The sequence below is a fragment of the Sinohyriopsis cumingii genome, chromosome 4 (assembly GCF_028554795.1).
Source record: "Sinohyriopsis cumingii isolate HCF-2022 chromosome 4, ASM2855479v2, whole genome shotgun sequence".
NCBI lineage: Eukaryota > Metazoa > Mollusca > Bivalvia > Unionida > Unionidae > Sinohyriopsis > Sinohyriopsis cumingii.
Genome location: NC_142964.1, coordinates 59,468,332 through 59,491,277, shown reverse-complemented (window position 1 = coordinate 59,491,277; position 22,946 = coordinate 59,468,332). Strand labels below are relative to the sequence as shown.

Sequence of the window (22,946 nt, the reverse complement as noted above, 5' to 3'; positions counted from 1 at the left end):
ACAGGTTCGAAATATCAGCTTATCAAGGCCAGGAAAAATACCGACAAAATGAATGTTTTCCTATATTATTTACGTTTCTACCAGAGTTTGAAGAACGTATTTCCTTTTTAAATGTATATTTCCCATAGTTAAGAAAGCCTATTCATTAATAATAGGTGTAATTTCGGTTCTAAACCCCTCAAAAATATGCATCCCAGCTACGGTTTTATTTTTAGCAAGCTCCGCCCGCTTGACCTTGCATATATTAACTTATATTCTAACAGCTGATTTTCGGTCAGTATACTGTTGCAAGAGAAAGACAGCGGTTGTGACAAAGGATACAGCTTGCAGGTTGACAAATTGGAACATTTACTTTTTAAGCGTATATGTTGAAAGTTGTTTGAATGCGAACCAAAAAATCTGTAGATTGTTCGAATCCAATACCAACCACGGAGTCTAGCGTGAGATTTCCTATGGTTCGGCGGATGGTCCTAGCAAATCAGCGGTACGGGGATAGAGCGTTTGTGAAGGTATTTGTTCCGTTTCAAACTTTCAATGGGACCAAGTGTTACTGTATTATGTTTTTTTTTTATTGATTCATTCATTCACACTAAGCACGACTTTGACGATGTCTTATGGTGGATTTTCTTCACATTTTTTTGTTTCTTCTGTTCTTTGGCTAGTTCATAAAATAAAATTCTCGCACGTTCTGTGGAAAATTCCAAGATAGCAAAATCGATATTTAATCAGTTACATTCTCTGTAACTGCAATGAAAATTTTGGTTATTTTTTACTAAATGGGACTTTATGTAGTACAGTACTGTATAGTTCATATTTATCCCAACCCCCATTACTTTGATTTTTCATGATGTGACACCGGGCAGGCGATCAGTCGAGTTTCATTGTTACTGTAAACACTGAAGGAGTCGGTTTCTCTTGACAGAGTTAATATGAATTTTCTCAAATTATTGCTGACAATAATAGCAAGGATTAGTTTCATTAAACAGAAGAAATAAAAATAGTTCTTGTTTAAAGAAAATAATCGCAGAAAATTTAGGTACGGTAATAAAATCGGTTGTATATTTCCCATTGGCGCCTCCATATAGAGGGCGCTGCAAGAGGCGGACACAGATTTAAACAGCTGATTTAGCTGTCATTGTCAACAGTACTGGAGCATTTGGGGAGTACTGAACAATGATGACAATACCAGTATTAACATGACCATGTCTATATATATCATGCTACCTTTATTTAACGTTAACAGTTAGTTCACTTCACAGTTAGTTAATGTGAACTAGTACTAATGCTTAATTATATGCGGAAAATGCTGAAGTGTCCATTTGAATCAAATTTTGCTATGGTAAGAGTTATATCTTATTTTTTCCCCCTACTTTTGCCAGGTTGTATAGGTACCGTCTCTTCCAATAAAGAAAGAGAAAATAATGCAATGAATTAAGTCGTAATTTTGACTTAAGGACGTTTTGTGAAGACAAAATGTTTACTGCCATTAGTTGCTGTGTGTAGAAATAATAGAATGAGTTTATGAAAAAGTCTTATTTGCTCAAAGTAATAATAGATATTTTGAGCAAATACTTTCAATTTTTATTTACTTTTTGGCGTACTTATGTGACGTTTTTTTCTCATTACATTCCAGGTTGTGCCGGTTGATACGGCAGATGACCAGGTAAGTTTCCAGTATATTATTTGTTAATTGATCATGATCATTCCTGCCAAGTATGGGATATCATTTACAGTTGTTGTTGTTGTTCTAGGGTTTAACGTCATTTTTCAGCACAAGATAGGCTATACATGGCGGCCAGTATAAATGGTTGAGGAAGAACCCTGGAAAACCCAGGGAAGAACCACCGACCCACGAGAAGCTTCTGGGAATCATTTACAGTAACTAATGACTTGGGCATTATTTATTTTAAGTATAAATGGGGGAGATGGCTTTAATCAATCTGCATGGCATTCCAACCAGGTGTTACTGCATAAAAATAAAAATTTATTGTTTATTTGTGGCTTAAAATGCTGAAAGCAAGGAAAATATGAATGTAAGACAATTTCATGCTGCAGTCTGTACCATCAAAATAAAAAATATAATTTCAACTTTGTAAAATTCTGAATACAAATTTTCATTCCAATACTCCCTGACCCGCTGCACTTTCTTGTTGGACAGGTGATTTTCTGTCCTTGTTATTGCTCATTGTGATAAATTACAAATCATGTGGTAACAATGAACTTGGTGGATAGGGAAATACAAGCATGCATTCCCAACAAGCGACTTTTATCCAATTTGCTGGTTTGCAGAAAAGTACATTTTCATTTGCTCTTAAAATCCAGTATATGCCTCAGTTAGGGGAGGTAGTCTTATTTCTTGGTTCTTTTTTCACAACTTACAACTTAGGAGGGAAGTTCCCCCCCCCCCCTTCTTTTAGACTTTTATAAAGAAATGGCCACCCCCACCCCCAAAAATCTAATTGGGTATTTAAAGATTTAATTATAAGAGTGGTTTAATGACGAGGTGAAGGTAGAGCAGAGCTTGCATATAATGTGATGTACAGTTTGTGTGGATTTGTTGCCCGGCGTTTTCAAAGTTTGCATGGGCCCAGCTTTTGGTTCGTTTTCTTAAATCTGATTATATAGCAATCTGTTCCTCAGATTTGGAATGGTAAAACAATGTACATTTTGGAACAAAGACCATTAATCCCTAACTTGGTTTACTGTTTTATGACACGACAACACGAATAACCTTCGGTCTGAGCAACACTTAAGGATTCTCGTATTCAGCAGAACTAGTCGGCGATATAATGAGAAACGTGCATTGTTTTGATCACTAGCCTTTTGGTGAATGGGGCCGTCTGAGGGAGAGACCATTTCATTTTTCAGGGGTAGTGGGTGCTGGAATAGGTTAGAAAATGAATTTCTGATCCCAGTAGCTCGGAAAAAATATTTTTGGATGAAACTTCTGATTTGACAGTGATTTTTTCTTATCCCATTTTAGATATTTTAAACTTTATGTTAGGGTATCACAGAGATGTAAAAATATCTAGTATGGGATCGGAAAGGTCAGATGAAACGGGAACATGATTGATATGCTTGCATGTTGTAAATTACGAACATTATCTTTTTTCTTATTTGGTCCGAAATTTTTAATGTACTGTTTATGCCAAGTTATAATTTTGGTTTTTGAACACAATAGCTATGTGTTGCTCAACCAGTTCACATATATACATGTGGTGTACTGAAATATGGGCAGGTATCATGTCCACTTGGCACACACAAAGCACGTAGTCTGCAATACACGCCTATATACCAAAGGCTGATGCAATCGGCCGTACCCAGCACTTGATTCGTGTCCTCCTAAGCATAGCCCCATTTTGAATTATAATAAAGGTAATGATGCAATCAGTTATCATAAATGTAATGATGCAATCAGCACGTATTGGATATATATAGGCCCCATGATCCGGTTTTCCCATTTTTATCTTCACTTGGACTATACTTGAAATCGTAATGTTTTAGTACTTCGTGTGAAAATGGAGAGCTGATCAAAATGGTGTGAACATTTTCTGGTATAAATATTTTATGAGGGTCCGCGCTAATAAAGGATAGACGCTGTTGGTTATAAGTATTGGAATGTTTTTTCGAAAGATACCAAACGAGGTAAGAATTTCATAGTTAAAATATAATAAATATCTGATTGTATTAACAAATTTTTTTATTTCGATTTTTGTTTCATTGTGTCAGGTTACACTATTAAGATAAAAGTGGGAGTTTAAGGATTCTTTTTTCTTGGTCACCTAAAAGCACACAATAACATGGATCAAACAGTTGCGTGGCCACTTTTATATATATATGTATATTTTTTTTACCTTTGATTTTTTAGAAATAAAAAAGCGGAGGAAGAACTTGTTGCTTGTTGTTTTAAAGTAGGGTGGACCAACATGTAGTTTTCCTCCTTTGTTTTTCCTGACAAGTAATTTCAAATAATAAAAAAGGAATGGGAGCTACACTATTAAAAGATATACTAAATATTCACCTAACAATTTTTTTATTGTCCCATTTAAATGCTTGGTTATAAATAACGTTACTCGGACGTAATATTGGCAACAACTGAGGTTTGAAAACATGACAGCTATGGTGTTAATACATTTGTGCACGTTCCTTGATGCAAATAGCTTTGACATTTTTTGAATGTGGCTATTTTTGAGTAAAGTTTGAAAAACCAAAAAGAAAGAAAAACTTGTTCTAGAGTCAGTTTATTAAGTATTTGTATATATTATCAATTACTAGAATATACAGAAATTAAGTAATTACATGTTCCTGCAGTTGGAATTGCAGTGTATTTCGTTTTACAGTGCTCACTTGAAGTAATATGGCCAAATAGATTGTGCATAACACATTTATTTTAACCCTTAGAAAAAAACGACAAGTAAAACATTGCTTATTTATAGCACACCTAGTGTTTCTTTTCTTGAAGCCATGACATGAATTTTACCAATGCGAATTTTTATCTTGTAGGGACAGCTTGTATTGGGAAATCATACTAGTATTTTGCTTCAATGATTATTCCATTTTGCTAAAGTTCAAATTTGGTTTTAAAGGTGAACAGTTTTGGGAAAGAAACATGAGATTTCAAGTTTCTAATGTCATAAATTTTGCTTATAATATAAGGATAGAGGGAGCATTTTTATAGATGCAATAGCAAGAGCCTTGGATTGGCGGACAGAATACAGGATTGTATGGGCATGCAAATAAAATGTAAATGGCAGGTGAAAATTCCCCTGGACTATCCCCAGGTAATAAAGCTTGCCAGCTGATTGTGAAAACTGCTGACTATGAAAATTAGGGCAGTGATAAAGACCAGGACATGTAGTTGTTATCACTGAGGTATAAAAGATGACTAACCCTGGGCATTAGATCAGACTGGAAAGGTGCCTGCACATCTGCTGTTGATAATTGGGTTTTAAAAAAAGTAAAAATAGAAATGATGAAGTACTGACAATACTTGGTGCAAAATAGACAATTTGAAGATTACAGATTGAATACCTGAGCTAAAAACATTACAATGGAGGCTAAGGTCGCATAACATTAGCCATTATTTTATTTAAACAATGAAAATCTAAAGAATTCTTATAGAGACATTATTTATAAAGGAGTTTGTTTTGTGATATTCTCTAGAATGTAATTTATAAAAAATGGACAGGCACAATTGAAAAGCTGGTGGAAATTTAAACTATCCACATGATGTTAAAGCATGAAGAAACATTTTCTAGATGGACAAAAAGTGCAAATTCACCATTAAATTTAAGGTGTGGGTTGACAGGCTGAGCCCCAAAATGCTGACATGACATTATTAACAAAATTTAAGATCAATAAAATACCATCTTTATTATAAGGTTAGTATAAAATATAAAATAATAAAGATATTGTCCCTGACAAACAGGATTGGTGGAAAATGTTTTGTACAAACTCTTGTAAAATGATTTTTATTGGAAGCAAAATTTGGGTCCTGGACAAGTTAAGATAGTTCTGACACTTCAGTATAGAGCTAGTTGCCAAGTTCAAATTTCAGTTGCTTTTGTAACAAATGCTTTGTTTCCCATACAGACGATTGAGGATTTTTAAAAATGCACTGCAGCAAAAAGTGTCAAATTTGGGGATTTGTATCTTGTATACCAATTTGTGTAAAAGGGAAATAATGAAATAAATCTGGTACAGACTAGAGATACACATCACATATCTTGCTTAGAATTTAATTAACCAAAAGCTGCCCATCCAGTTATCAGCATGTTGAGTACTTTTACAAGGTGAGCAGTTTTGGAAAGGTCATCTTATGCAGAGAAGAAATGAGGATTTATTGTGAAGCTACTTGCAAGGATTTGTACATAAAAGTATTGTAAGAGATTATACATGAAATTTCTTGTCACTTTACACCATTGTTTTGTGCAGACCTGTAGTGGCACCTTTTGTGGCCAGGTGCAACTATGCAATAATACTAACTACAGCAGTAGGCTAGTATATACAGCCAGTAGATAGGCAGGTGTTGGATAATATTGAGGTTGATCTTTACCTACATACATTGACACACTGAACTCTTATTATAGAAGAGGCAACACTGTACTAGAGCAATATATATAAACACATATACACATGTGCACTTCCCTATACTGTACTGGATACCCATATCTGGTCAACATATCACCCTGTTTTACAACAGCATATATTCACATTTCCCCGAAATAATTGCAAATTTGGATTTGTTTTTTTTTTCAGGTACATTTTTTAATTTTTTAAATAGGTACATATTTAGTGGGTGGGCATGTCATGTAGAAATGTGTGCTGAAATGAATCCGTTTTGCTACATATTATTTGGGGAGTCGAGAAATTTTGATGGGTAATGTTATGTTGCTTTCATTATTTTTTATATGAAATAGAATCAAGATTTTTGTTACTGAAAATGGGGAAGATTCAGATTTTTCCTTCCCAGAAAATTTAACATAAATGAAATGGTATGCACAAAACTAATGCAGTGATCTCTTTATTTCAGACCCAAATGTTATTCGTGGATGCGTTTTTACAGAACAACAGGCTGGACCACGTGACGCAACTGATGGGGTACCACCCCCAGTACCTTGAGAGCTTCCTCCGGACCCAGCAATACCTCCTGAGGGGGGAGGGACCCCTACCCCCCGATTATAGGCATTTCATTGCCATAATGGTAAGTTTTATATATATATATATATATATATATATATATATATATATATATATAGTCTTTAACATTTTCTAGTCAGTAAATTTGACATGAAAAGAGAAATTTATACAAGACTAGTTTTCCATTCCTGAGATAGATGTACCAAACAAATCTCTAAGCTCCAGTATCTGATGTTGTAATCAGTATTACATAAACTATCAGCAAATTGAAACACCAAATTTATCCAACAGTCAGATACAATGATGGGTTGAATTTTCAAAAGCGTCTTCATTTTCGTAATAGAGATGGTGTGAATTTATTTATTTTTATATGTACAAGATTTCCCAATTTTTTTAGAGGAAATATACTTTTCATTGATGTTTAAATTTATTGATATGCCTCGTAAGGAGAAAAAGGTTCATTATATTCATGGTTTAAAAAGCCTTAAAAATCCTAGATATTGAGGGGTTGCATCAAAGACTTGTTGAATTTCAGACAAGTTTTTTCTTTAAAATGTTCTTGAAATTAAAAAAAGTTCCTTAATTTTGCCAGAATTACATTTATAATTTTCAGGAAAACGGAATAATTTTGTACTAAAAGTGCTTGAAAAAATACAGTGAAACCTGTGAAAAAGGGAACACTCAAAGGATCACAAATTCCTTACATGGGCAAAACTGATATGAAAATTGTGTCCTTTGCATGGTGGTGTTTGCTATAAATTGTCTCCAACTTCATTCCAGACTTTTTTTTTTACAGGCTGCAGGACGTCACCAGTGTTCGTACTTGATAAACCTCCATGTTCAAGAGTATATCCTACAAGGTGGAGATCCAAGTTGGTTAAGGGGTCTTGAAAATGCTCCTAAAAAACTTCAAGATTTGTACGAGATCAATAAAATTCTTGCCCACAGGCCGTGGCTCATAAAGAAATCTCACATTGAAGTAAGTGCTGTATTTACTTTGTCATTCTCAGAAAATCTTCACAAAGTACACATTAAAAATCCATTATGGCAAATAAAACTGTAGAAAAAGATAGGACTTTTCCATTGCAAACATTTTTTTTTTTTTAGCTGAAAAGAAATTCTTGAATAAAAGCAGTTTTGAAAAAATTCATGATCTGGTATAGATTTAATTGCAGAGGGCATGGAAATAAAATGTACCATATGTACTTACTTTTTTGATGCACAAACCCAGATTTTCTGTTGCATAATATGTCGGCAAATCTGGGTTTGTGCAGTTTGTAAGGAGTAATCAGTAAAACAAACAACATAAACCCTGATATGGCAGATCAGGATCTTTGTTGTTTGCAGATTGATTCAACTTTTGAATATATACAGTGTGTACCAGATGCAAAACCTAATCTACGATCTTTCTAAAACTATTTTTTTGCATGAACTTTGATCATAGAAAGTACTACAGTTGTGAAATTTTGTCATTTTGCAGAAACTGACTAAAGGCAACTGGTCGATGTCAGAAGTAGTTCAGGCATTGATCTTGATGGCCCATTTCCATTCATTATCAAGCTTTGTCTATGGCTGTGGAATCACAACAGAGATCGACCATGAAGGTGGGCATAGTTACAGCTGCCCTCAGTCTATGGACTCCAACTCCAACTCCAGCACATGTGAATCTTGTTCATCGACAGAGGATTCGAGCAATGTAAGGAAAACAAGTGTCTCACACACATCACAAAAATGTCGCATCATGGAACAAATCTTGTCAATTATGTGGCTGTTGCTGTTGCATTTATTTGAAAAATAAATTCTTCAGTAAACTTTATAAATTTATTTTACAACCAGCCCTTCACATCAGCATCATCAGTTTGAGGTATATATTCAAGTACACATGTATTGCTGTTTATATAAATGGGAAATATTTTATATTACCTTTATACATGGGTATTTACTCCAAGGTCTTTGCATCCATACTGATGTACCACTTGTGAGTCTGGGGATGTAAAATAGATGACTATTAGTGTCAGAAGTCTTGAAGACTTAACGGAGGGGCGTGAAGTCAGATCCTACCATCAGATCATCCCTCTTTAATTACCATAGTGTATCCTTTGTCAAGGGACTTCATTCCAATAGCCTCAGCCATTAAATAACCTAAAATGTGCTTGGGTTGGCAGTGAGAAACTGAGACAGTATACTGGCTGGAAATTGGGTTGGCAGTGAGAAACTGGGACAGTATGCTGGCTGGAAATTGGGTTGGCAGTGAGAAACTGGGACAGTATGCTGGCTGGAAATTATGGGCCTTGTTAGCTTACATAACATACCTAGATGATGTTCCACCAGAGAAGATATTTACTTTTTAAAAGAAAGAAGTTGATATAAATTGCAACCCTATATTTTGTGGATTTTATCATGGTTTTTACTTTTTTCTATTAAATATAGCCATCGTTAAAAATAACTGTACCTGTCTCAAAACCTCTTAAACAGAATGTGACCAAATTTTATAGAAAGAAACCAGGCATGACGACATTTCAGTTTCGTTTCTTCAATCCAGTCCAGCAGGATCCACTGGTTATCATCAGCATGCCTCAAAGTAGGTTACAGTTACCAGTATTTGCCCTCAGTATAATTAACCATTATGAGTAAGAAGTAAAACTACTAGTTCAATTTATCTCTTTTCTTGACAGGGCAATTCTGGCTTGGGTATTGATATATTGATGGAACGAATGAAAAAGTTAAATGAGGAATGTGAAGAAGACATTACACCAGAAGAAAGAATAAAACACTTCCAGACCGTAGAGTCCCAGAGTGCTGAAAGTAAGTTGAGTTTATATTAAGTCTGAAAACAGACCACTTATAAAAACAAAGATTGCTCAATCTAATTTAAATTAGAAACTGGAATAGAAAAATGTTAGCAGGACCTACTTGAAAGATCTTAAGAAAATTTAAATTATTTCAGCGAGAACTGGTTAATTTAAATGTTGGGATACAAAATGGTTAATATTTAATATTTGTTTTTAAAAATGTCATTTCTACAATCCAAGGTACATCTTTTGATTGATTGTATCATGTTTGATTTTTTTTAGTTCAAACACACCCACATGGTCCCTCGCCACATAAAGACATTCTGCGCTTTGTGCTGGATCCAGAATTTACATACCAGGACTTTGTGATGCGGGGTACAGAGAATGAAATCCCAACATTTCGAGCCCAGGATTATTCCTGGGACGACCATGGCTTCTCACTTGCCAACAGATATTACTCAGAGAGTGGATCCTTGTTGGATGACAAGTTCAGCATGGCATATAATCTCACTTACTACACGTAAGTATAGAATTGTACATGTATACCTTTCTAAGACTGTTTTGATGGTCCTTTCCTTTAAAAGACGAAATGGTCTTATAAATGACCCGTTATAATGAACCCTGCATTATAATAAAGTAATTTTAGGGCATATTTGAGGTCAAAGAACGTTGTTTGTACTATTAGGAATTTTTTTTTTATAGATTTTTGTATCGTGGAGAGTGACTACAATATTCCAGGTACCTTGGTAATCCAGCATTTCTTTTAAACCAAAAATTTGTATGGGGTGGGGTTTTTAGTATGTATGGTTGAATATATTCAGAATGTGGTGGAAGAAAAAGCTTGATTAGTCAGTTATGTTGATGAACATGCACAAATTTTATGACTTGCCACTTCTTTTCTTTGACAGTCTTGGAGATAGAAAGAACGTCGATACAACAGCATTCAGGCGAGCTGTGTGGAATTACATTCATTGTATATATGGCATTCGGCACGATGACTACAACTACAAGGAAGTGAATGAAATGCTTGAAAGGAACTTGAAAGCTTACATTAAAACAGTAACATGTTACCCTGAAAGACTTACAAAGAAAGACTATGACAATGTAATGCGAGAATTCAAGCATTCAGAAAAGGTAAGTTCTTGCACAGTAATAGATTCTCTTTAACTAAATCAAACAAATGCATATCATTTTATTGGGGGTAATCTATGTGTTGATCCTTTACACGCAGATTTTGTTACTTGTGTTTTGACACTGTCTTTGTAGTAATAGATGGTTTTGATGTAGCAAAAGAAATCTGTTTTCAACATGTTCTTTGATGGAGACCAAGACTGGATGTCAGGTTTGGATAAATGCTGGGCTTCTGTTCTGAGGAGCATCGCTCTCTCCAATCTTATTGTTTAAGAAGATTTTCCAATGTTTTTTTGCACACACTTCTCTTTTTTTTCCCCCTGTATTTCATGACAGTTGCCTTTAACAACTACTGAATAGATTTACAGGATCTGCCATTTGATACATGGCATCATTGCCATTAATGATGACTTGCCATAAACAATAATGGCATAAATATTTTGAGGAGAGTGAACAGTTCTCTTAACACTACCAGGAGAGCAGTTCACGGCTCTCCTGCATTTTACAAAACACAAACCCTGTAAAGAGTGACCTTCACCGTGTTAAAGATGACATTCACTGGGTTGGTGAGGGCTGTTTGTGTTTTAGGGTATAGCATAGCAGCGGGTTAAAATGTGGGCCAAAAGTGGTAAGAAGTGAATATACATTCTCCCTGCTTTTTTGATTATATAACTTGTATATAAAAATCTTTAAGTGAAAATTAATGGTTTGAAAAGAATGGTAATTTTCTTTCTCTCTTTTTTACAGGTACATGTGAACTTGATGCTGCTTGAAGCCAGGCTTCAAGGGGAGTTGCTTTATGCACTCCGTGCAGTTATGCAGTACATGATGTAAACACATTAGTGTGCACAAATCTGCACTTTTTGAAGCGCACAACCAACTAGTCGGGATTCTTTTTAATACAAGCTGCCTAAATGGACAAATGGGCATTAATTTCATGGAACAAATTCGTAATAACATGAAGCTTCATTATTGCAAACTGATTCAGCTAAAGAATTTTCAAGGACTTGGTGTTGAACTAATTATCATAACTTTACATTTTGTATCTTCTCAAAATATCAAAATAGAGAGAGTTCCTGCATGACATGACCAAGTCCACGATGATAGGTGCTGGAAATCCAGGCCTGTTAAAGAACCTCGGAGGGCTTGTGAACAAATAGAGCACATGAACAGATTTCGATTCTGTAAGCTTGAATGATCAGATTCGTGTTGTTTGAATGGGTTTCCTTTTGTAAAGTGCAATAATGGATAATGTGCAATGTTTGGCTTGTATATTGATGGACATGCATGTAGTGTAGTGACATGACGTTTGGACAGAAAATAAAGGCCTCCTGCAGGAACGGAAATACTGTGAAAGTAATTAATTGTCTACTAACAGATGAAAATGCACCAATTCTTCCATAATAAGATAGGCAGCCTAATGTATTTAGAAGGTGGGCTTCTTCGAAAAAAAGTATCTATAGATGGTAAATATTTTCTAAAACTGCATGTGGATTATATGATCTTTTGTCCTTTTATCTGGTTATGAGCGCTTTCTTTGAGGAAGCCCAAAATTTTCAATTTCCTGAAAATAGCATTCACTTTTAAAAATAAGATGCTCATGTCATGGCCTTCTTCATTTGTTGTATTTTTCCAGCAAAAAAATTTAGAATGTCAGGTTAATGTACTTTTTGGAGAAAAAGAATTGGATAGAAAATAAAATTTATAGGATTTGTTTTGAAAGCTTATATACCTACATAGTCTCAAAATGTAAGAATCATGATTTAATCCCAATAAATATTCTGGAAGTAATCTTGTGTAGTGCTGAAACATCTGCAGGTAATTAATTAGCACTTAGTATTGGGCCTGTATATACTATTCTTTTTAATATTTCGAACAAGTTTGAATTTCAGAGGAGTTTAAAATAATATGCCGGTTTTTTGTTGGCTTCTTAAAAATTCAATTTTGTCGTCATTCGATTGTCCTGCCCTTGTTGCGGCCATTAATACAGCCACTATGCTGATAGAGACCTTTCTTAGACAACTTGTATTATCAAAGGTTTTACTCCAATGGCAGAAAAAAGATCCCTTCTATCTGTGATAGAATTTATCATAATTTGTGTTATTTTTTTTAACTGAATTTTTTTGCATTGGTGTTCATCTGTACTCAGCTACGATTAAATGTTATGATTTTTCTGTTATTATTAAATCATGTTCCCAACAATTTGTGTATGTAGAACTTGCAAATGACTTCCATCGATATGGATCTGATTACAGTTGACGAAGATTTTCGTGATGCCTTTTTTTCAGTCTGGTGCAGTGTTAATTTTGCACTGACAGGGGTAATAATTGATATAGCCTATGTTGTTCTGGAGAAAATTTATTTTGCCAAAGAAAAATATTTGAAATTTGTATCATAATCATGATAAAGATACTATGGGATATGGTTGTGCCAGTTGTATGCCGTATATACTTGCTTCTGAGACTGGTCCATGGCAAACTACACAAGACTGAATTTGCCATTGCACAATCAGCAGCTAGCTCAGCGTCTATGCAGTAGTTGGGAGTAATCAATAGAGCAGAGTAATATAGACTCTGATCAGCTGGCAATTTCATGATTGCACTTGTATGACTTGTGTGCAAGTACATATAGCATGCTATAACATTATATTCTATTACTGTGGCATTTGAGGATTTCCAAGAATCGCTAATGTCATGCAGATAAGCTGATACAGAGGTTATCTTTCCCTCTATCAAGAACATGTTTGATTTCATACAGTTATGACAGTTTCCATTGTTCCAATGATATTTTGGATAATGGTGGTAAACTTGTTTGCAAATGTCTTCTAAGTAGCAAGACAGTAATAGGATGTATTTGTTTTTTTTTTTATGTAGCTTTGTTTCAAATTTTTAATAGCTCATCACAAGACGCTTGGCTTTGGTCAAAAGTAGATAAATCTCCAGTTCCTTAAGGCTTTGTATTTGTGAAAATTGAAGCCTTCATATATGGTAACTTGTCGGTTCAATTTATGTTCATGTACTTGTACAGTGGCAGATCTCAGTAGATTATTTTGTTTGATTATGTTTGTAAGGATTGATGGCCAGTAAATATGTGCTGATAAAACTTTGGTGTCAGCCAGCATTCCTGTTTGGTTTGATTCACCAAGAAGTCTTTCCAAAGAAGTTTGGTTTATATCATATCAGTGTTTAGCTGAACACCCATTTGACTATTTCATTTAGAATTGCCCATTTCACCTACCTTTAATGTGGAAATGATTCCATGACCACAAACTGAGGACGTCCTCTAGTTCAGGGAAATGACATAACTTCATATTGCAGCAAAATTTGTTGGTGCTCAAGTTTTTACTATTATTGTCTTATGACAGATTGCTAAGTCATTGTGACAGGTGGATGGGGCATCGGTTCCTGACAGAGTTGCATAAAGATAGTTTACTGATTTATTGCCACAGAATTTTTTTAAAGTGTTGATGGGAAATGAGATTTTGGATCATAACCCAAAGCAGCATAATTTTTAATAAATTTTTCAAAATAATTTTTGGTGTAAATTATTTCTTTGAACTTGCATCTATTTTTCGACTTTAGCATCTAATCATATGGGTGTTTGGCTGAAGGCACCAAACTAGATACGTTTCGAGTGCATATGACTTGATAGCCAACCTTCTAATTGAGTCAGAAAATGCCTAGATGCAGTGGAAGCATGGGGTCACAAACTACTTTTTGATACACATCTGAAAAAGTTTCTTGAATATAAGGAATTGTCAGTATATGTTTGATAAATTATGACTTTTGATGTCATATTCCAACTCTCAACATTTCAGTTGGCATTTCTAGTATATAATAATGGTTTAGAAAATAAACAACTTTATGCTACTAGGACATACAAAGTTTAGGAATAAGAAAGTATACTGGGTTTTTTCCTCTACTGGTCATAGACCAGAAGAGCTTCTTTGATGAGGTGTTGTGTCTGTCATCCATTTTCTGCTTGTCAGCTTTCCGTCCATCCAATTAGCAAAGGTTTTTTTAATGTTTCTAATAAACTGCTTGGAGGATTGTCATGAAACTTTACATGTACATTCATCCCAAGGTCCTCGATGAAAATTGTGCTGCTTTGATATTCAAATGACTGCTGCTGTAGCCATCTTGAAAATCTTTTAATTACTTCTCCTGACCAGATTTTCAGATCAGCATGGGGTTTTCACTAAAATAATTTTTATGATGTCTGGTTGGTCCTGAATGAAAATGGTCCCAATGCAGCCATGTTGAAAATCTCATTGCAGCTCCTCTTGACTAGAAATTTATATCAACCAAAAGACTTTTGTTGGATACCTATTTGATCCAAAATAAAAATGGTCCCAATATAGCCAACACAAAATTGCTACTCCTGAATGGATGGTTGTGTGTATACATAAACTCACACACATGTTGATATTAAGATATTTGGTTGTAACTATCAAGTTGTTTAGGGCAGTGTGACCTAGATATTGTTGCTAATGGTGCCATGAGTGATGTCTTGAAAACTCCACATAATGGAGAGTCGTTTTTACAAGGGTTCAGCATCTTGTTATCAGCAAAGTAAACCAGATATGGTATCAACACTTACCTTGTTTTCCTAGAAATGTGTATCAACCAGTAAAACTTCATTCCCTTCGAGAGACCTCTTTTTTAGTAGTTGACTAAATGTCCATGCAAAACCAATTTTTAATACCACTGCTCCATAAGAAACCTTATTTTAAAATGGGTTTCTTAATATGTATATACATGTAAATAATAACCACACTTCTTTATCTTTTCATTTCTGTCTCTCATTTTGTTAAACTGTATTGGGTATAAGAATGTATGTAGTCCACTAGCTTGACGTCATATAGTATTACAAAGTGTTACGCAATAACTACTGCACAGCCTGCGTTGACACTCCAGAGTCTGTGATGTATTTTTCATGTGTACGAAAGGAATTTTGTATTTTTTTAATAGTTGTGTGAAAGTCTCATCGGTGTGGTTTTGATCTTGTAAATCCATGCATTTCAGCTGGTAAATGTAACAAACATCCATTTGCGTGCAGGACGAAAATGGCTTAATTTGATGTATTTGATGTTCAGGGTAGCTTAGAAAACTTTACAGCAGTTTCTACTGAAGTTTTTGTAAAAATGGTTACAGAATCTCTTTGACGGGCAATTTACTGCATGCATTTGCTTACTAGTCCAACTGCAAACGAAATGGACCCTTATCTGATATCACATGAAGACACCAGCAGCTCAGGGTCTATGTTTGTTATACTGATTATTCCTAACTGCATAGACCCAGATCCAACGGTACATTATGTAATGGCAGATGTGGGTTCATGCAGGTTGCATTTGAACTTTTAAGCAAATGTGTTTTGGTAGGATTTTTTACAATTGGATCATCCAGCTAGGACAATGTCCTATGAACCGAGTGCTGAATCAGGATTATTTGAACGCTCATCTAAAGATTAAATATCCTTTGGTACAGTTGCTGTACTTTATAACAAATATTCCATTCTCTCCCATTGATGGATATCTATTTTATCATATTTTGGAATTTGCTCAATTGTGCATTTTTTAAAAGAAATGTTACCTGGTTTTACTAAAAACTTGATGTTTGGATTTACTAGCTTGTAATGTTCTTAGAGATTAAGTCCAATGAAAGAAGACAAATGTAAACATTCATCATTACTTGTCCTGAATTGGAGATCTAAAATGCAGTTGCCTGTTGTAAGTGGGAGCGTGCATCATGTGATGTTCATAAATTTGAATGTTGTTGTATATAGTTGTATTTATGTACAAATTAGTTACAAACTTTGGTCTTTCAATTTACATTATAAGTGTCATTTCATCTCTTTAAACATAGTGCTTGTAACGAAATGGAAATACTTGTATTATGTCAACGACTTCATGTTTTGCAATATCATTAAATAATGTCATCATTTATTACTAAAAGAATTTTATACTTCATGTGGTCCTAGTCTTGTGTCGTACCCATTTTTTGCAGTGGTGTTTTTAATACAAGGGCATGAGTATATATGATATTGTACATGTAATGATAAAATACTTTCTTATTGTCATGTATATTATTATATCAGTGTAATCCTCTTATAATAATGAGGAATGAAGAAACTTTGAGGCATTATACCATTATGATTAGAATGCATACTAATAAATGGGACAGTGTGATTTCATGGTCCTCACGGACCATCTCGGATAATAGAGACATACCATTTATCTAATACCCATTTTATGTTTGAAATCCACATTCCTTTTATTATTACACTTGTATTGTTACAAGAACAATTTGTTCGAAATTGAATATATTTATGAGGTCTTGCTTCTGTTATTATAAATTAAGCAAGTGGGAGACTGTAGCAGACCAAAAACACCATTGATTATGGTGAGTAAAATTGATCTAGATTTTCCCTCCCCCCAATTTTCAGACATTTGCAAGTCCAAATCTTTATTGTTTCAAATAGTATCCCAAAAATGTGTACGTCTTTTTAAGATTTCTGAATCCATTAGTACTGTTCTGTTTCAAAATATTCATGGAGTACAAGACCAGGCATGTTTTGCCATAGTGTTAGGAGCACCTTGTACTGAAATGATAGTAGATAGTAATTTGAGAATGCTGCTACTAATGGTGTCAGTTGCCTAGTTACATGTAATTGCATTCTTTGCAAACATTTTATGCTTTCTTAAATGAAGAGTTTGTAACCCAAACAATTACAGGCTGAATGTTTTAAGTATTGTTCTGCAAGAGCTAAAGTAGTGCCAAAATGCTCTTGGAGCAGACACCTGTCAGATTAATTATGTATTAATAAATAGATTAATTACATTTGGACTTAAGTCTTTTGTTCATTCTGCCCAGTTCTTTAATTGTGTTAAGTGTCATATTTTTGATTGACTATTTCTGTCAGACTATCTGCTCCAGTATCTATCCAACTAGCCATTTGTCCACATGTCCGTCAATCCTCCTGCCTTTTTTCATTTGTTTTATATATATATATATATATATATATATATATATATATATATATATATATATATATATATATAAATAATGACATTGATACATTAGTTTTTACTATCCAGGTCTCAGTTGATGACAAATTGTATTGCACATATATATATATATATATAAATAATGTCAAAGTGCTACAACTGGATCACACAGAAGGCTGTGTGATAATATGTATAGAAATTAAATATGGAGAAAAAGAGCTTTTACAATTATGCATATTTTTCATTCTGCCCATACTGAAATTTGAACCCTTGTTACAGTACCAATTACATGGCCTGCACATAACCCATATACCCTCACAACTAAGCACATATCCCCAGAAAGGTTGGAACATTGCAGATACAGGAATATATGCCTAGCAGACACAAGCATGGCAACCTTGTCACTGCAGATTCCGCTGACAGAAACTGAGACATAAAGAAGCTAATGTAGAATGTTTAAAATCAGTGGAAAGTGCTATCCATGGAATCCTACAGAAGAATGTTGACCCAGTTGGAATCTTCTTAGTGGACATTAAAAATTATCTAACCTTTATCCTATATACCATGCTATTTTTCAATTTGAAATGCAGTCATCATATATTTGTAGTTAAAAGTGCATTGGTTTGGAAAACAATTAATAGCCTGACAGTTCTTTACCGATCTGTCCATGACCAAATCCTTGCTTTTTATCATGTGAAAGTTGATAAGAAAGTTTATCAACATCTGACGTCCAGTGTGGTCTCTGATAAACGACCAAGAATAAGTATGCATGTATCCTGGCTATACACATGAGCAAGTTTAGGAATCTCCAAAATGGCACACCAGTATAAAATACGAATTCCAAATTTAGGTCTCCTAGTTGAAAGGCAACGAGTCAGATATATGCATACTTATAAAATGATCTTGCATCTGATTGAGTTCGCTATTATTTTGGAGTACTAATTTTAGTCTGATTTTGATCAAACATGGAATATGTTCTTGTATCATGAAAATCTCTGGCAAGATCTGTGCATATAAATGAGGTGATCCTGTGTCTGATTGGCACAGCTTGTTATCACTCTTTGAGTCAAAATTTCTGATCAGATTTTTATCAAACTTGGAATATAGTCATATAATATCCAGATGATGGAGAAGATTGATAATGAGCAATATAACTTCACACTAATGAGCATTTGATTGGCTATGATTTTTATAACTCTTATAGCCATATTTTTGCACCAGTTTTTATCAACTTTGTGTTTGGGCTTATCTCATCATGCACTTGGGTGAGGATGAAAACGAGCAAGATCCACACTCTTTTCTCGTAAACTTGCGTCTGATTGGCTGAGCTATATTTTTTTATCAGATTTGGTATGTAAGCTTGTGTCATCAAGATCTTGGGTGATTTGAGTTGTAAGTGACATCTGCACATAATAATGAAATGTTTATGCCACTGATTGGTTGAGCTTGTAAGCATTTTACAAGCCAGATTTCTGATCAGATTTGCTATGTAAGTTTATATCATTGCCATCTTTGATGCATTAAGATTGTATGGTCTTAAAGTATGCAATAGAAAAAGGTGAGAACCAACAAGTTTTGTAAAATTCAAAAATTTATTTCCCTAGTTTACAAAGTGAAAAATGTAAAAAGATGTTGTGATTTAAATCCCAAGTAATCCTAGCATTTCAAACACATCATGGCACTTAAATTTCTGAATTTACTTTAGTATGTGCCTGTGGTGGCCTATGTAGTGGTGATGTGCCAACAGTTTTGTTGAACCACAATAATACACTCCAAGAATATAGCCTTATTTGAAATTTAACTGTGAATCCAAGTCTATTTCCAAGAATATAATTTTAAATGAGCACTTTGTATTTCCAGTGAATGAGTATTTTTTTTTTCAACGCCAGCCTAACTGAAATACAGGGCACAACAATGATTCTGCCTCGGGATCTTATAGCACTAATGAATAATTTCCAGAGAAAAAAAAATTTATATAATCTTCTACTTGACATCAGTTCGCAATGAACTTCTTTTTTAAATTACCTTATGGAAAATTTGATTCTAGAAGGTTCCAAAACATCAACAAGATAAAATCTTATTTATAAGTAGAGAGTCTATTACTAAAATTATAATAAAGAACATAGCAAACACAGCATCCGTGACTCTCAATAGTTAACCTGTGCTCACAGAGAAGAAATTACTTGTGTACTAGTTATTTACAGAATTTAAAATAAAAAAAAATTAATCAAGTCGGGTTGAAAACGAACTTCATTTCGGACACGGTCAAGTCCAAAATACATTATCCATAGCATATTATGAAATAGAATTTTTTAAAATAAAAAAAAAAACAAACAATGCTAATTAAATATACATAACAGATGAGTTTGATTAAGATCGACATCTACGCATTTTAATGAGGCAGTACCTGCATCCGATTGGCTATGATTGTAACCCATTGTTTCCGATTAGATTTTGAGCCGATTTGGCATTCAGACTTGTATTATCAAGTTCACGGATGAGATCAATTATGATCGACATCCACGCACATTAAAAGGGTGATGCCTGCCTGCATCTGATTAGCTCAGCTTGTGAACACTTTAAAGGCCACGTCTCATCAGATTTTGATCACATTTGGTATGCATGCTTGCACCATTTCAAACTAAAAGGAACGAGCAAGATTCATGCATACTAATAAGGGTCCATGCTGGTCAGATGGTGGGAATCGAACATGGAACCGTTTGTTTATGATTTCAGTGCCTTTATCACTGAGCCACCGCAGCTCCCTTTGATCTGGATCACGATGGTTTTCAAGTTACGACTAGGGCGATGCCGTAGGAGGATTGTACAGACACAGTAATACATGCTGACTGTGCATATCAACACCCCCTTATAAAGCCAACTGAATGTACTTCAAGGTGGGGCTGTGAAAAGCTTTAAAATTATGAATCGTCGTCAGTTTTCAAGGGAAAGGAGACGTACTGGGGAACATACTGATTGTATACATCGGTGGTTCCCAAAGTGGGCAATACTGCCCACTTGGGGGCGATGGGATTACGGGGAGGGGGGCTAATGTTTAATAATGTTTGTTATAGGGTAAGGAGGGGGGCGCTAAGCATAACCAAGGGGGCGGTAGCCTGAGAAAGTTTGGGAACCACTGGTATACATGATGACCTGGAACATAATCACGGGACTCATCCTGGCAGTCTCAAATAGTCCTCTCGTACGATATACATGGGCGTTCATCGGATATTTTCGACATCCCCGAGCCCGCAGGAAGCTGACGATGAACATGGGAGAAGGTATTCCCAGGATTAGCTTAAAAAACCTGATTAAGTACTACAATTTGATCAAGTACTAGAATTCTATCGAAATCCATATAGGACAACCAAGGAAAAGGTGAAAATTCGTTTGAACAGGTTTGCAAGTGGTTTGAACAACTTTTATATCACATTTAAATTTAAATTTTTCAAGTTGTTAGGACGATATCATAACGATTATTTTTAACAGCTTAACTGCGGTGTGTGTGTCGATTCCTATAAAAGAGCTTCTTTATTGTGAAGGGAACCAGAAATATATTTTTATGGGGGTTTGCATTTTTTTATATATATAACTGCGACACTGCATTGAATTGACCTTTACATTTGCTTGATGTTCAAAGAAGCTACAAACCCGTTAACTGATTACTAGGTGGTTGAAAGAAATAATTTACTTTAAACTAGATCTCAAAGTTGTATTAACGAGCTGCAAATTCGTTAAAACGTTTTACAAATAGTTCAAACTAAAATAATTTCGTTTGAAGGAGTTTTAAAGTCATTTAAATGAGTTCTGAATTCTTTCAACCAAGTTTTTAAAGTCTCTGAAATTATCTTTAATCGCAATGAAACGAGATTTTAAGGCGTTCGAACAAGTTCATAATCATTTATACGACATCAAAACTTGATCAAAATGAGTTTTAAGCTCGTTCGAACGAATTTTATTTATGTTATTTTTCATTTAGTCGTAAATTGATTTCCATATATGACCATTGTTTTTAGAAATTGCAATTTGGGTTTTGTAAATCAATATTACATTTTACATGCATTAAATGGTTGGATAGAACCACTAATATGCAACTGCTTCGCACTTACGAGAGTGGCAACTTGAACCAGATGGTGGATAAGACGGGTTTAGGCGTGAAGTACTACGTATGACTCAATCGGCATCTCGCTGACGCACATATACGGCTCAGTGGCCTTCCAACATGTACTGTTTTTCTGTCACGTAGCTATAAATAATTGTTCTTTTGACTTAGAAGAGCGTTAGTTTGCCTGCATACTACGGGAAAAGGGTGAGTGTTTTCTTGCATCGTTTCTTCTGGCACGGGTCCGGAAAGCGAAGAGATACCAAAGCAAATAGTGTACGAGATTCATATTCCACGCAAACATTTTTTTCACACATAATAATAGTCGCACTGGCACAATCAGAATCAAGTTGGCGTTGTCATGAAGTCTTCTTACCTTTAAAACAACAGCTCTTGGCACACTGGTGAAACTGACCGAATTTCCAATCTGTACTGCTTATTAGGCATTTATTTAATTATTTATTTATTTATATTAGTTAACGGCACATAGTCCAATTCTGGTTATATAGTGAGGAATAAAAGATGTACCAATGTTAAGGTAAAACAATTTTTTTTACCTAAACAAAATAACTTTATATTATATTTTGGAAGATGAACCCATCCGAAAAAAAAGTTAAACATTTTTCAACAAGACAAACAGACAATGGTGGGTCACTGGTTGACGCTGTAGACTAACGACCAGAAGAATGCGTGTTCGATTTCCAGACCAGCCCGGACTGGCAACTGTGGTGTGTCGTTGTGGAAGAGACTCTACTCTGCTAGTATGGGCACGATGTAAATTTAAAAGTCGCTGTGCAAAACGCCAAACCAATCAAGACATACAAGATAGTGGATCAAAAGTGTTACTGTGCAAAACACCAAAAGCTAATCAGACCTACAAGATAGTGGATCAAAAATGTTACTGTGCAAAAACATCAAACCAAACCAAACCAAACCAGACCTACAAGATAGTGGATCAAACATCAAACCAAACCAAACCAGACCCACAAGATAGTGGATCAAAAATGAAGATGCTAGATTCTTTAAAATGTTGCATAAAACTTTTATGTAAACTGCGTTCATGATGGAAGTCCAGGGTTTACTGGTTTTACAATGTACACCATGAAAAGGTTTATTTCAATCTAGCTTCATTGAAGTTTATGTGCACGTATAGGTCATTATACAATGTATTTGGTGTACATGACTTAAAATGAACAGTGAAAACTACATTGTCATTAAATCTAGCCTTTTTAATTACAAAGAAATTACAATATTTAATAAACTAACACTCGAAACA

At 34.6% G+C, this 22,946-nt stretch overlaps 1 protein-coding gene across 4 annotated transcripts in view; it reads left to right on the top strand.

Moving 5' to 3' along the window:
• Positions 1–17,401, top strand: part of LOC149801240 (sestrin-1-like) — a 194,290-nt gene extending 176,889 nt beyond the window's left edge. For 2 of the 4 annotated variants that reach the window (XM_089955311.1, XM_089955313.1), the window contains 8 exons: positions 1,634–1,663; positions 6,533–6,703; positions 7,436–7,618; positions 8,120–8,335; positions 9,315–9,444; positions 9,714–9,951; positions 10,340–10,565; positions 11,310–17,401. In XM_089955311.1, the coding sequence (XP_089811437.1) occupies positions 1,634–1,663; positions 6,533–6,703; positions 7,436–7,618; positions 8,120–8,335; positions 9,315–9,444; positions 9,714–9,951; positions 10,340–10,565; positions 11,310–11,396 (1,281 nt within the window). In that variant the 3' untranslated portion in view covers positions 11,397–17,401. Of the gene's footprint in view, positions 1–264; positions 510–1,141; positions 1,340–1,633; positions 1,664–6,532; positions 6,704–7,435; positions 7,619–8,119; positions 8,336–9,314; positions 9,445–9,713; positions 9,952–10,339; positions 10,566–11,309 lie in introns of those variants that run through there. The other 2 variants (XM_089955312.1, XM_089955315.1) reach the window with 2 other exon arrangements.
• The last annotated feature ends 5,545 nt before the right edge of the window (positions 17,402–22,946 follow it).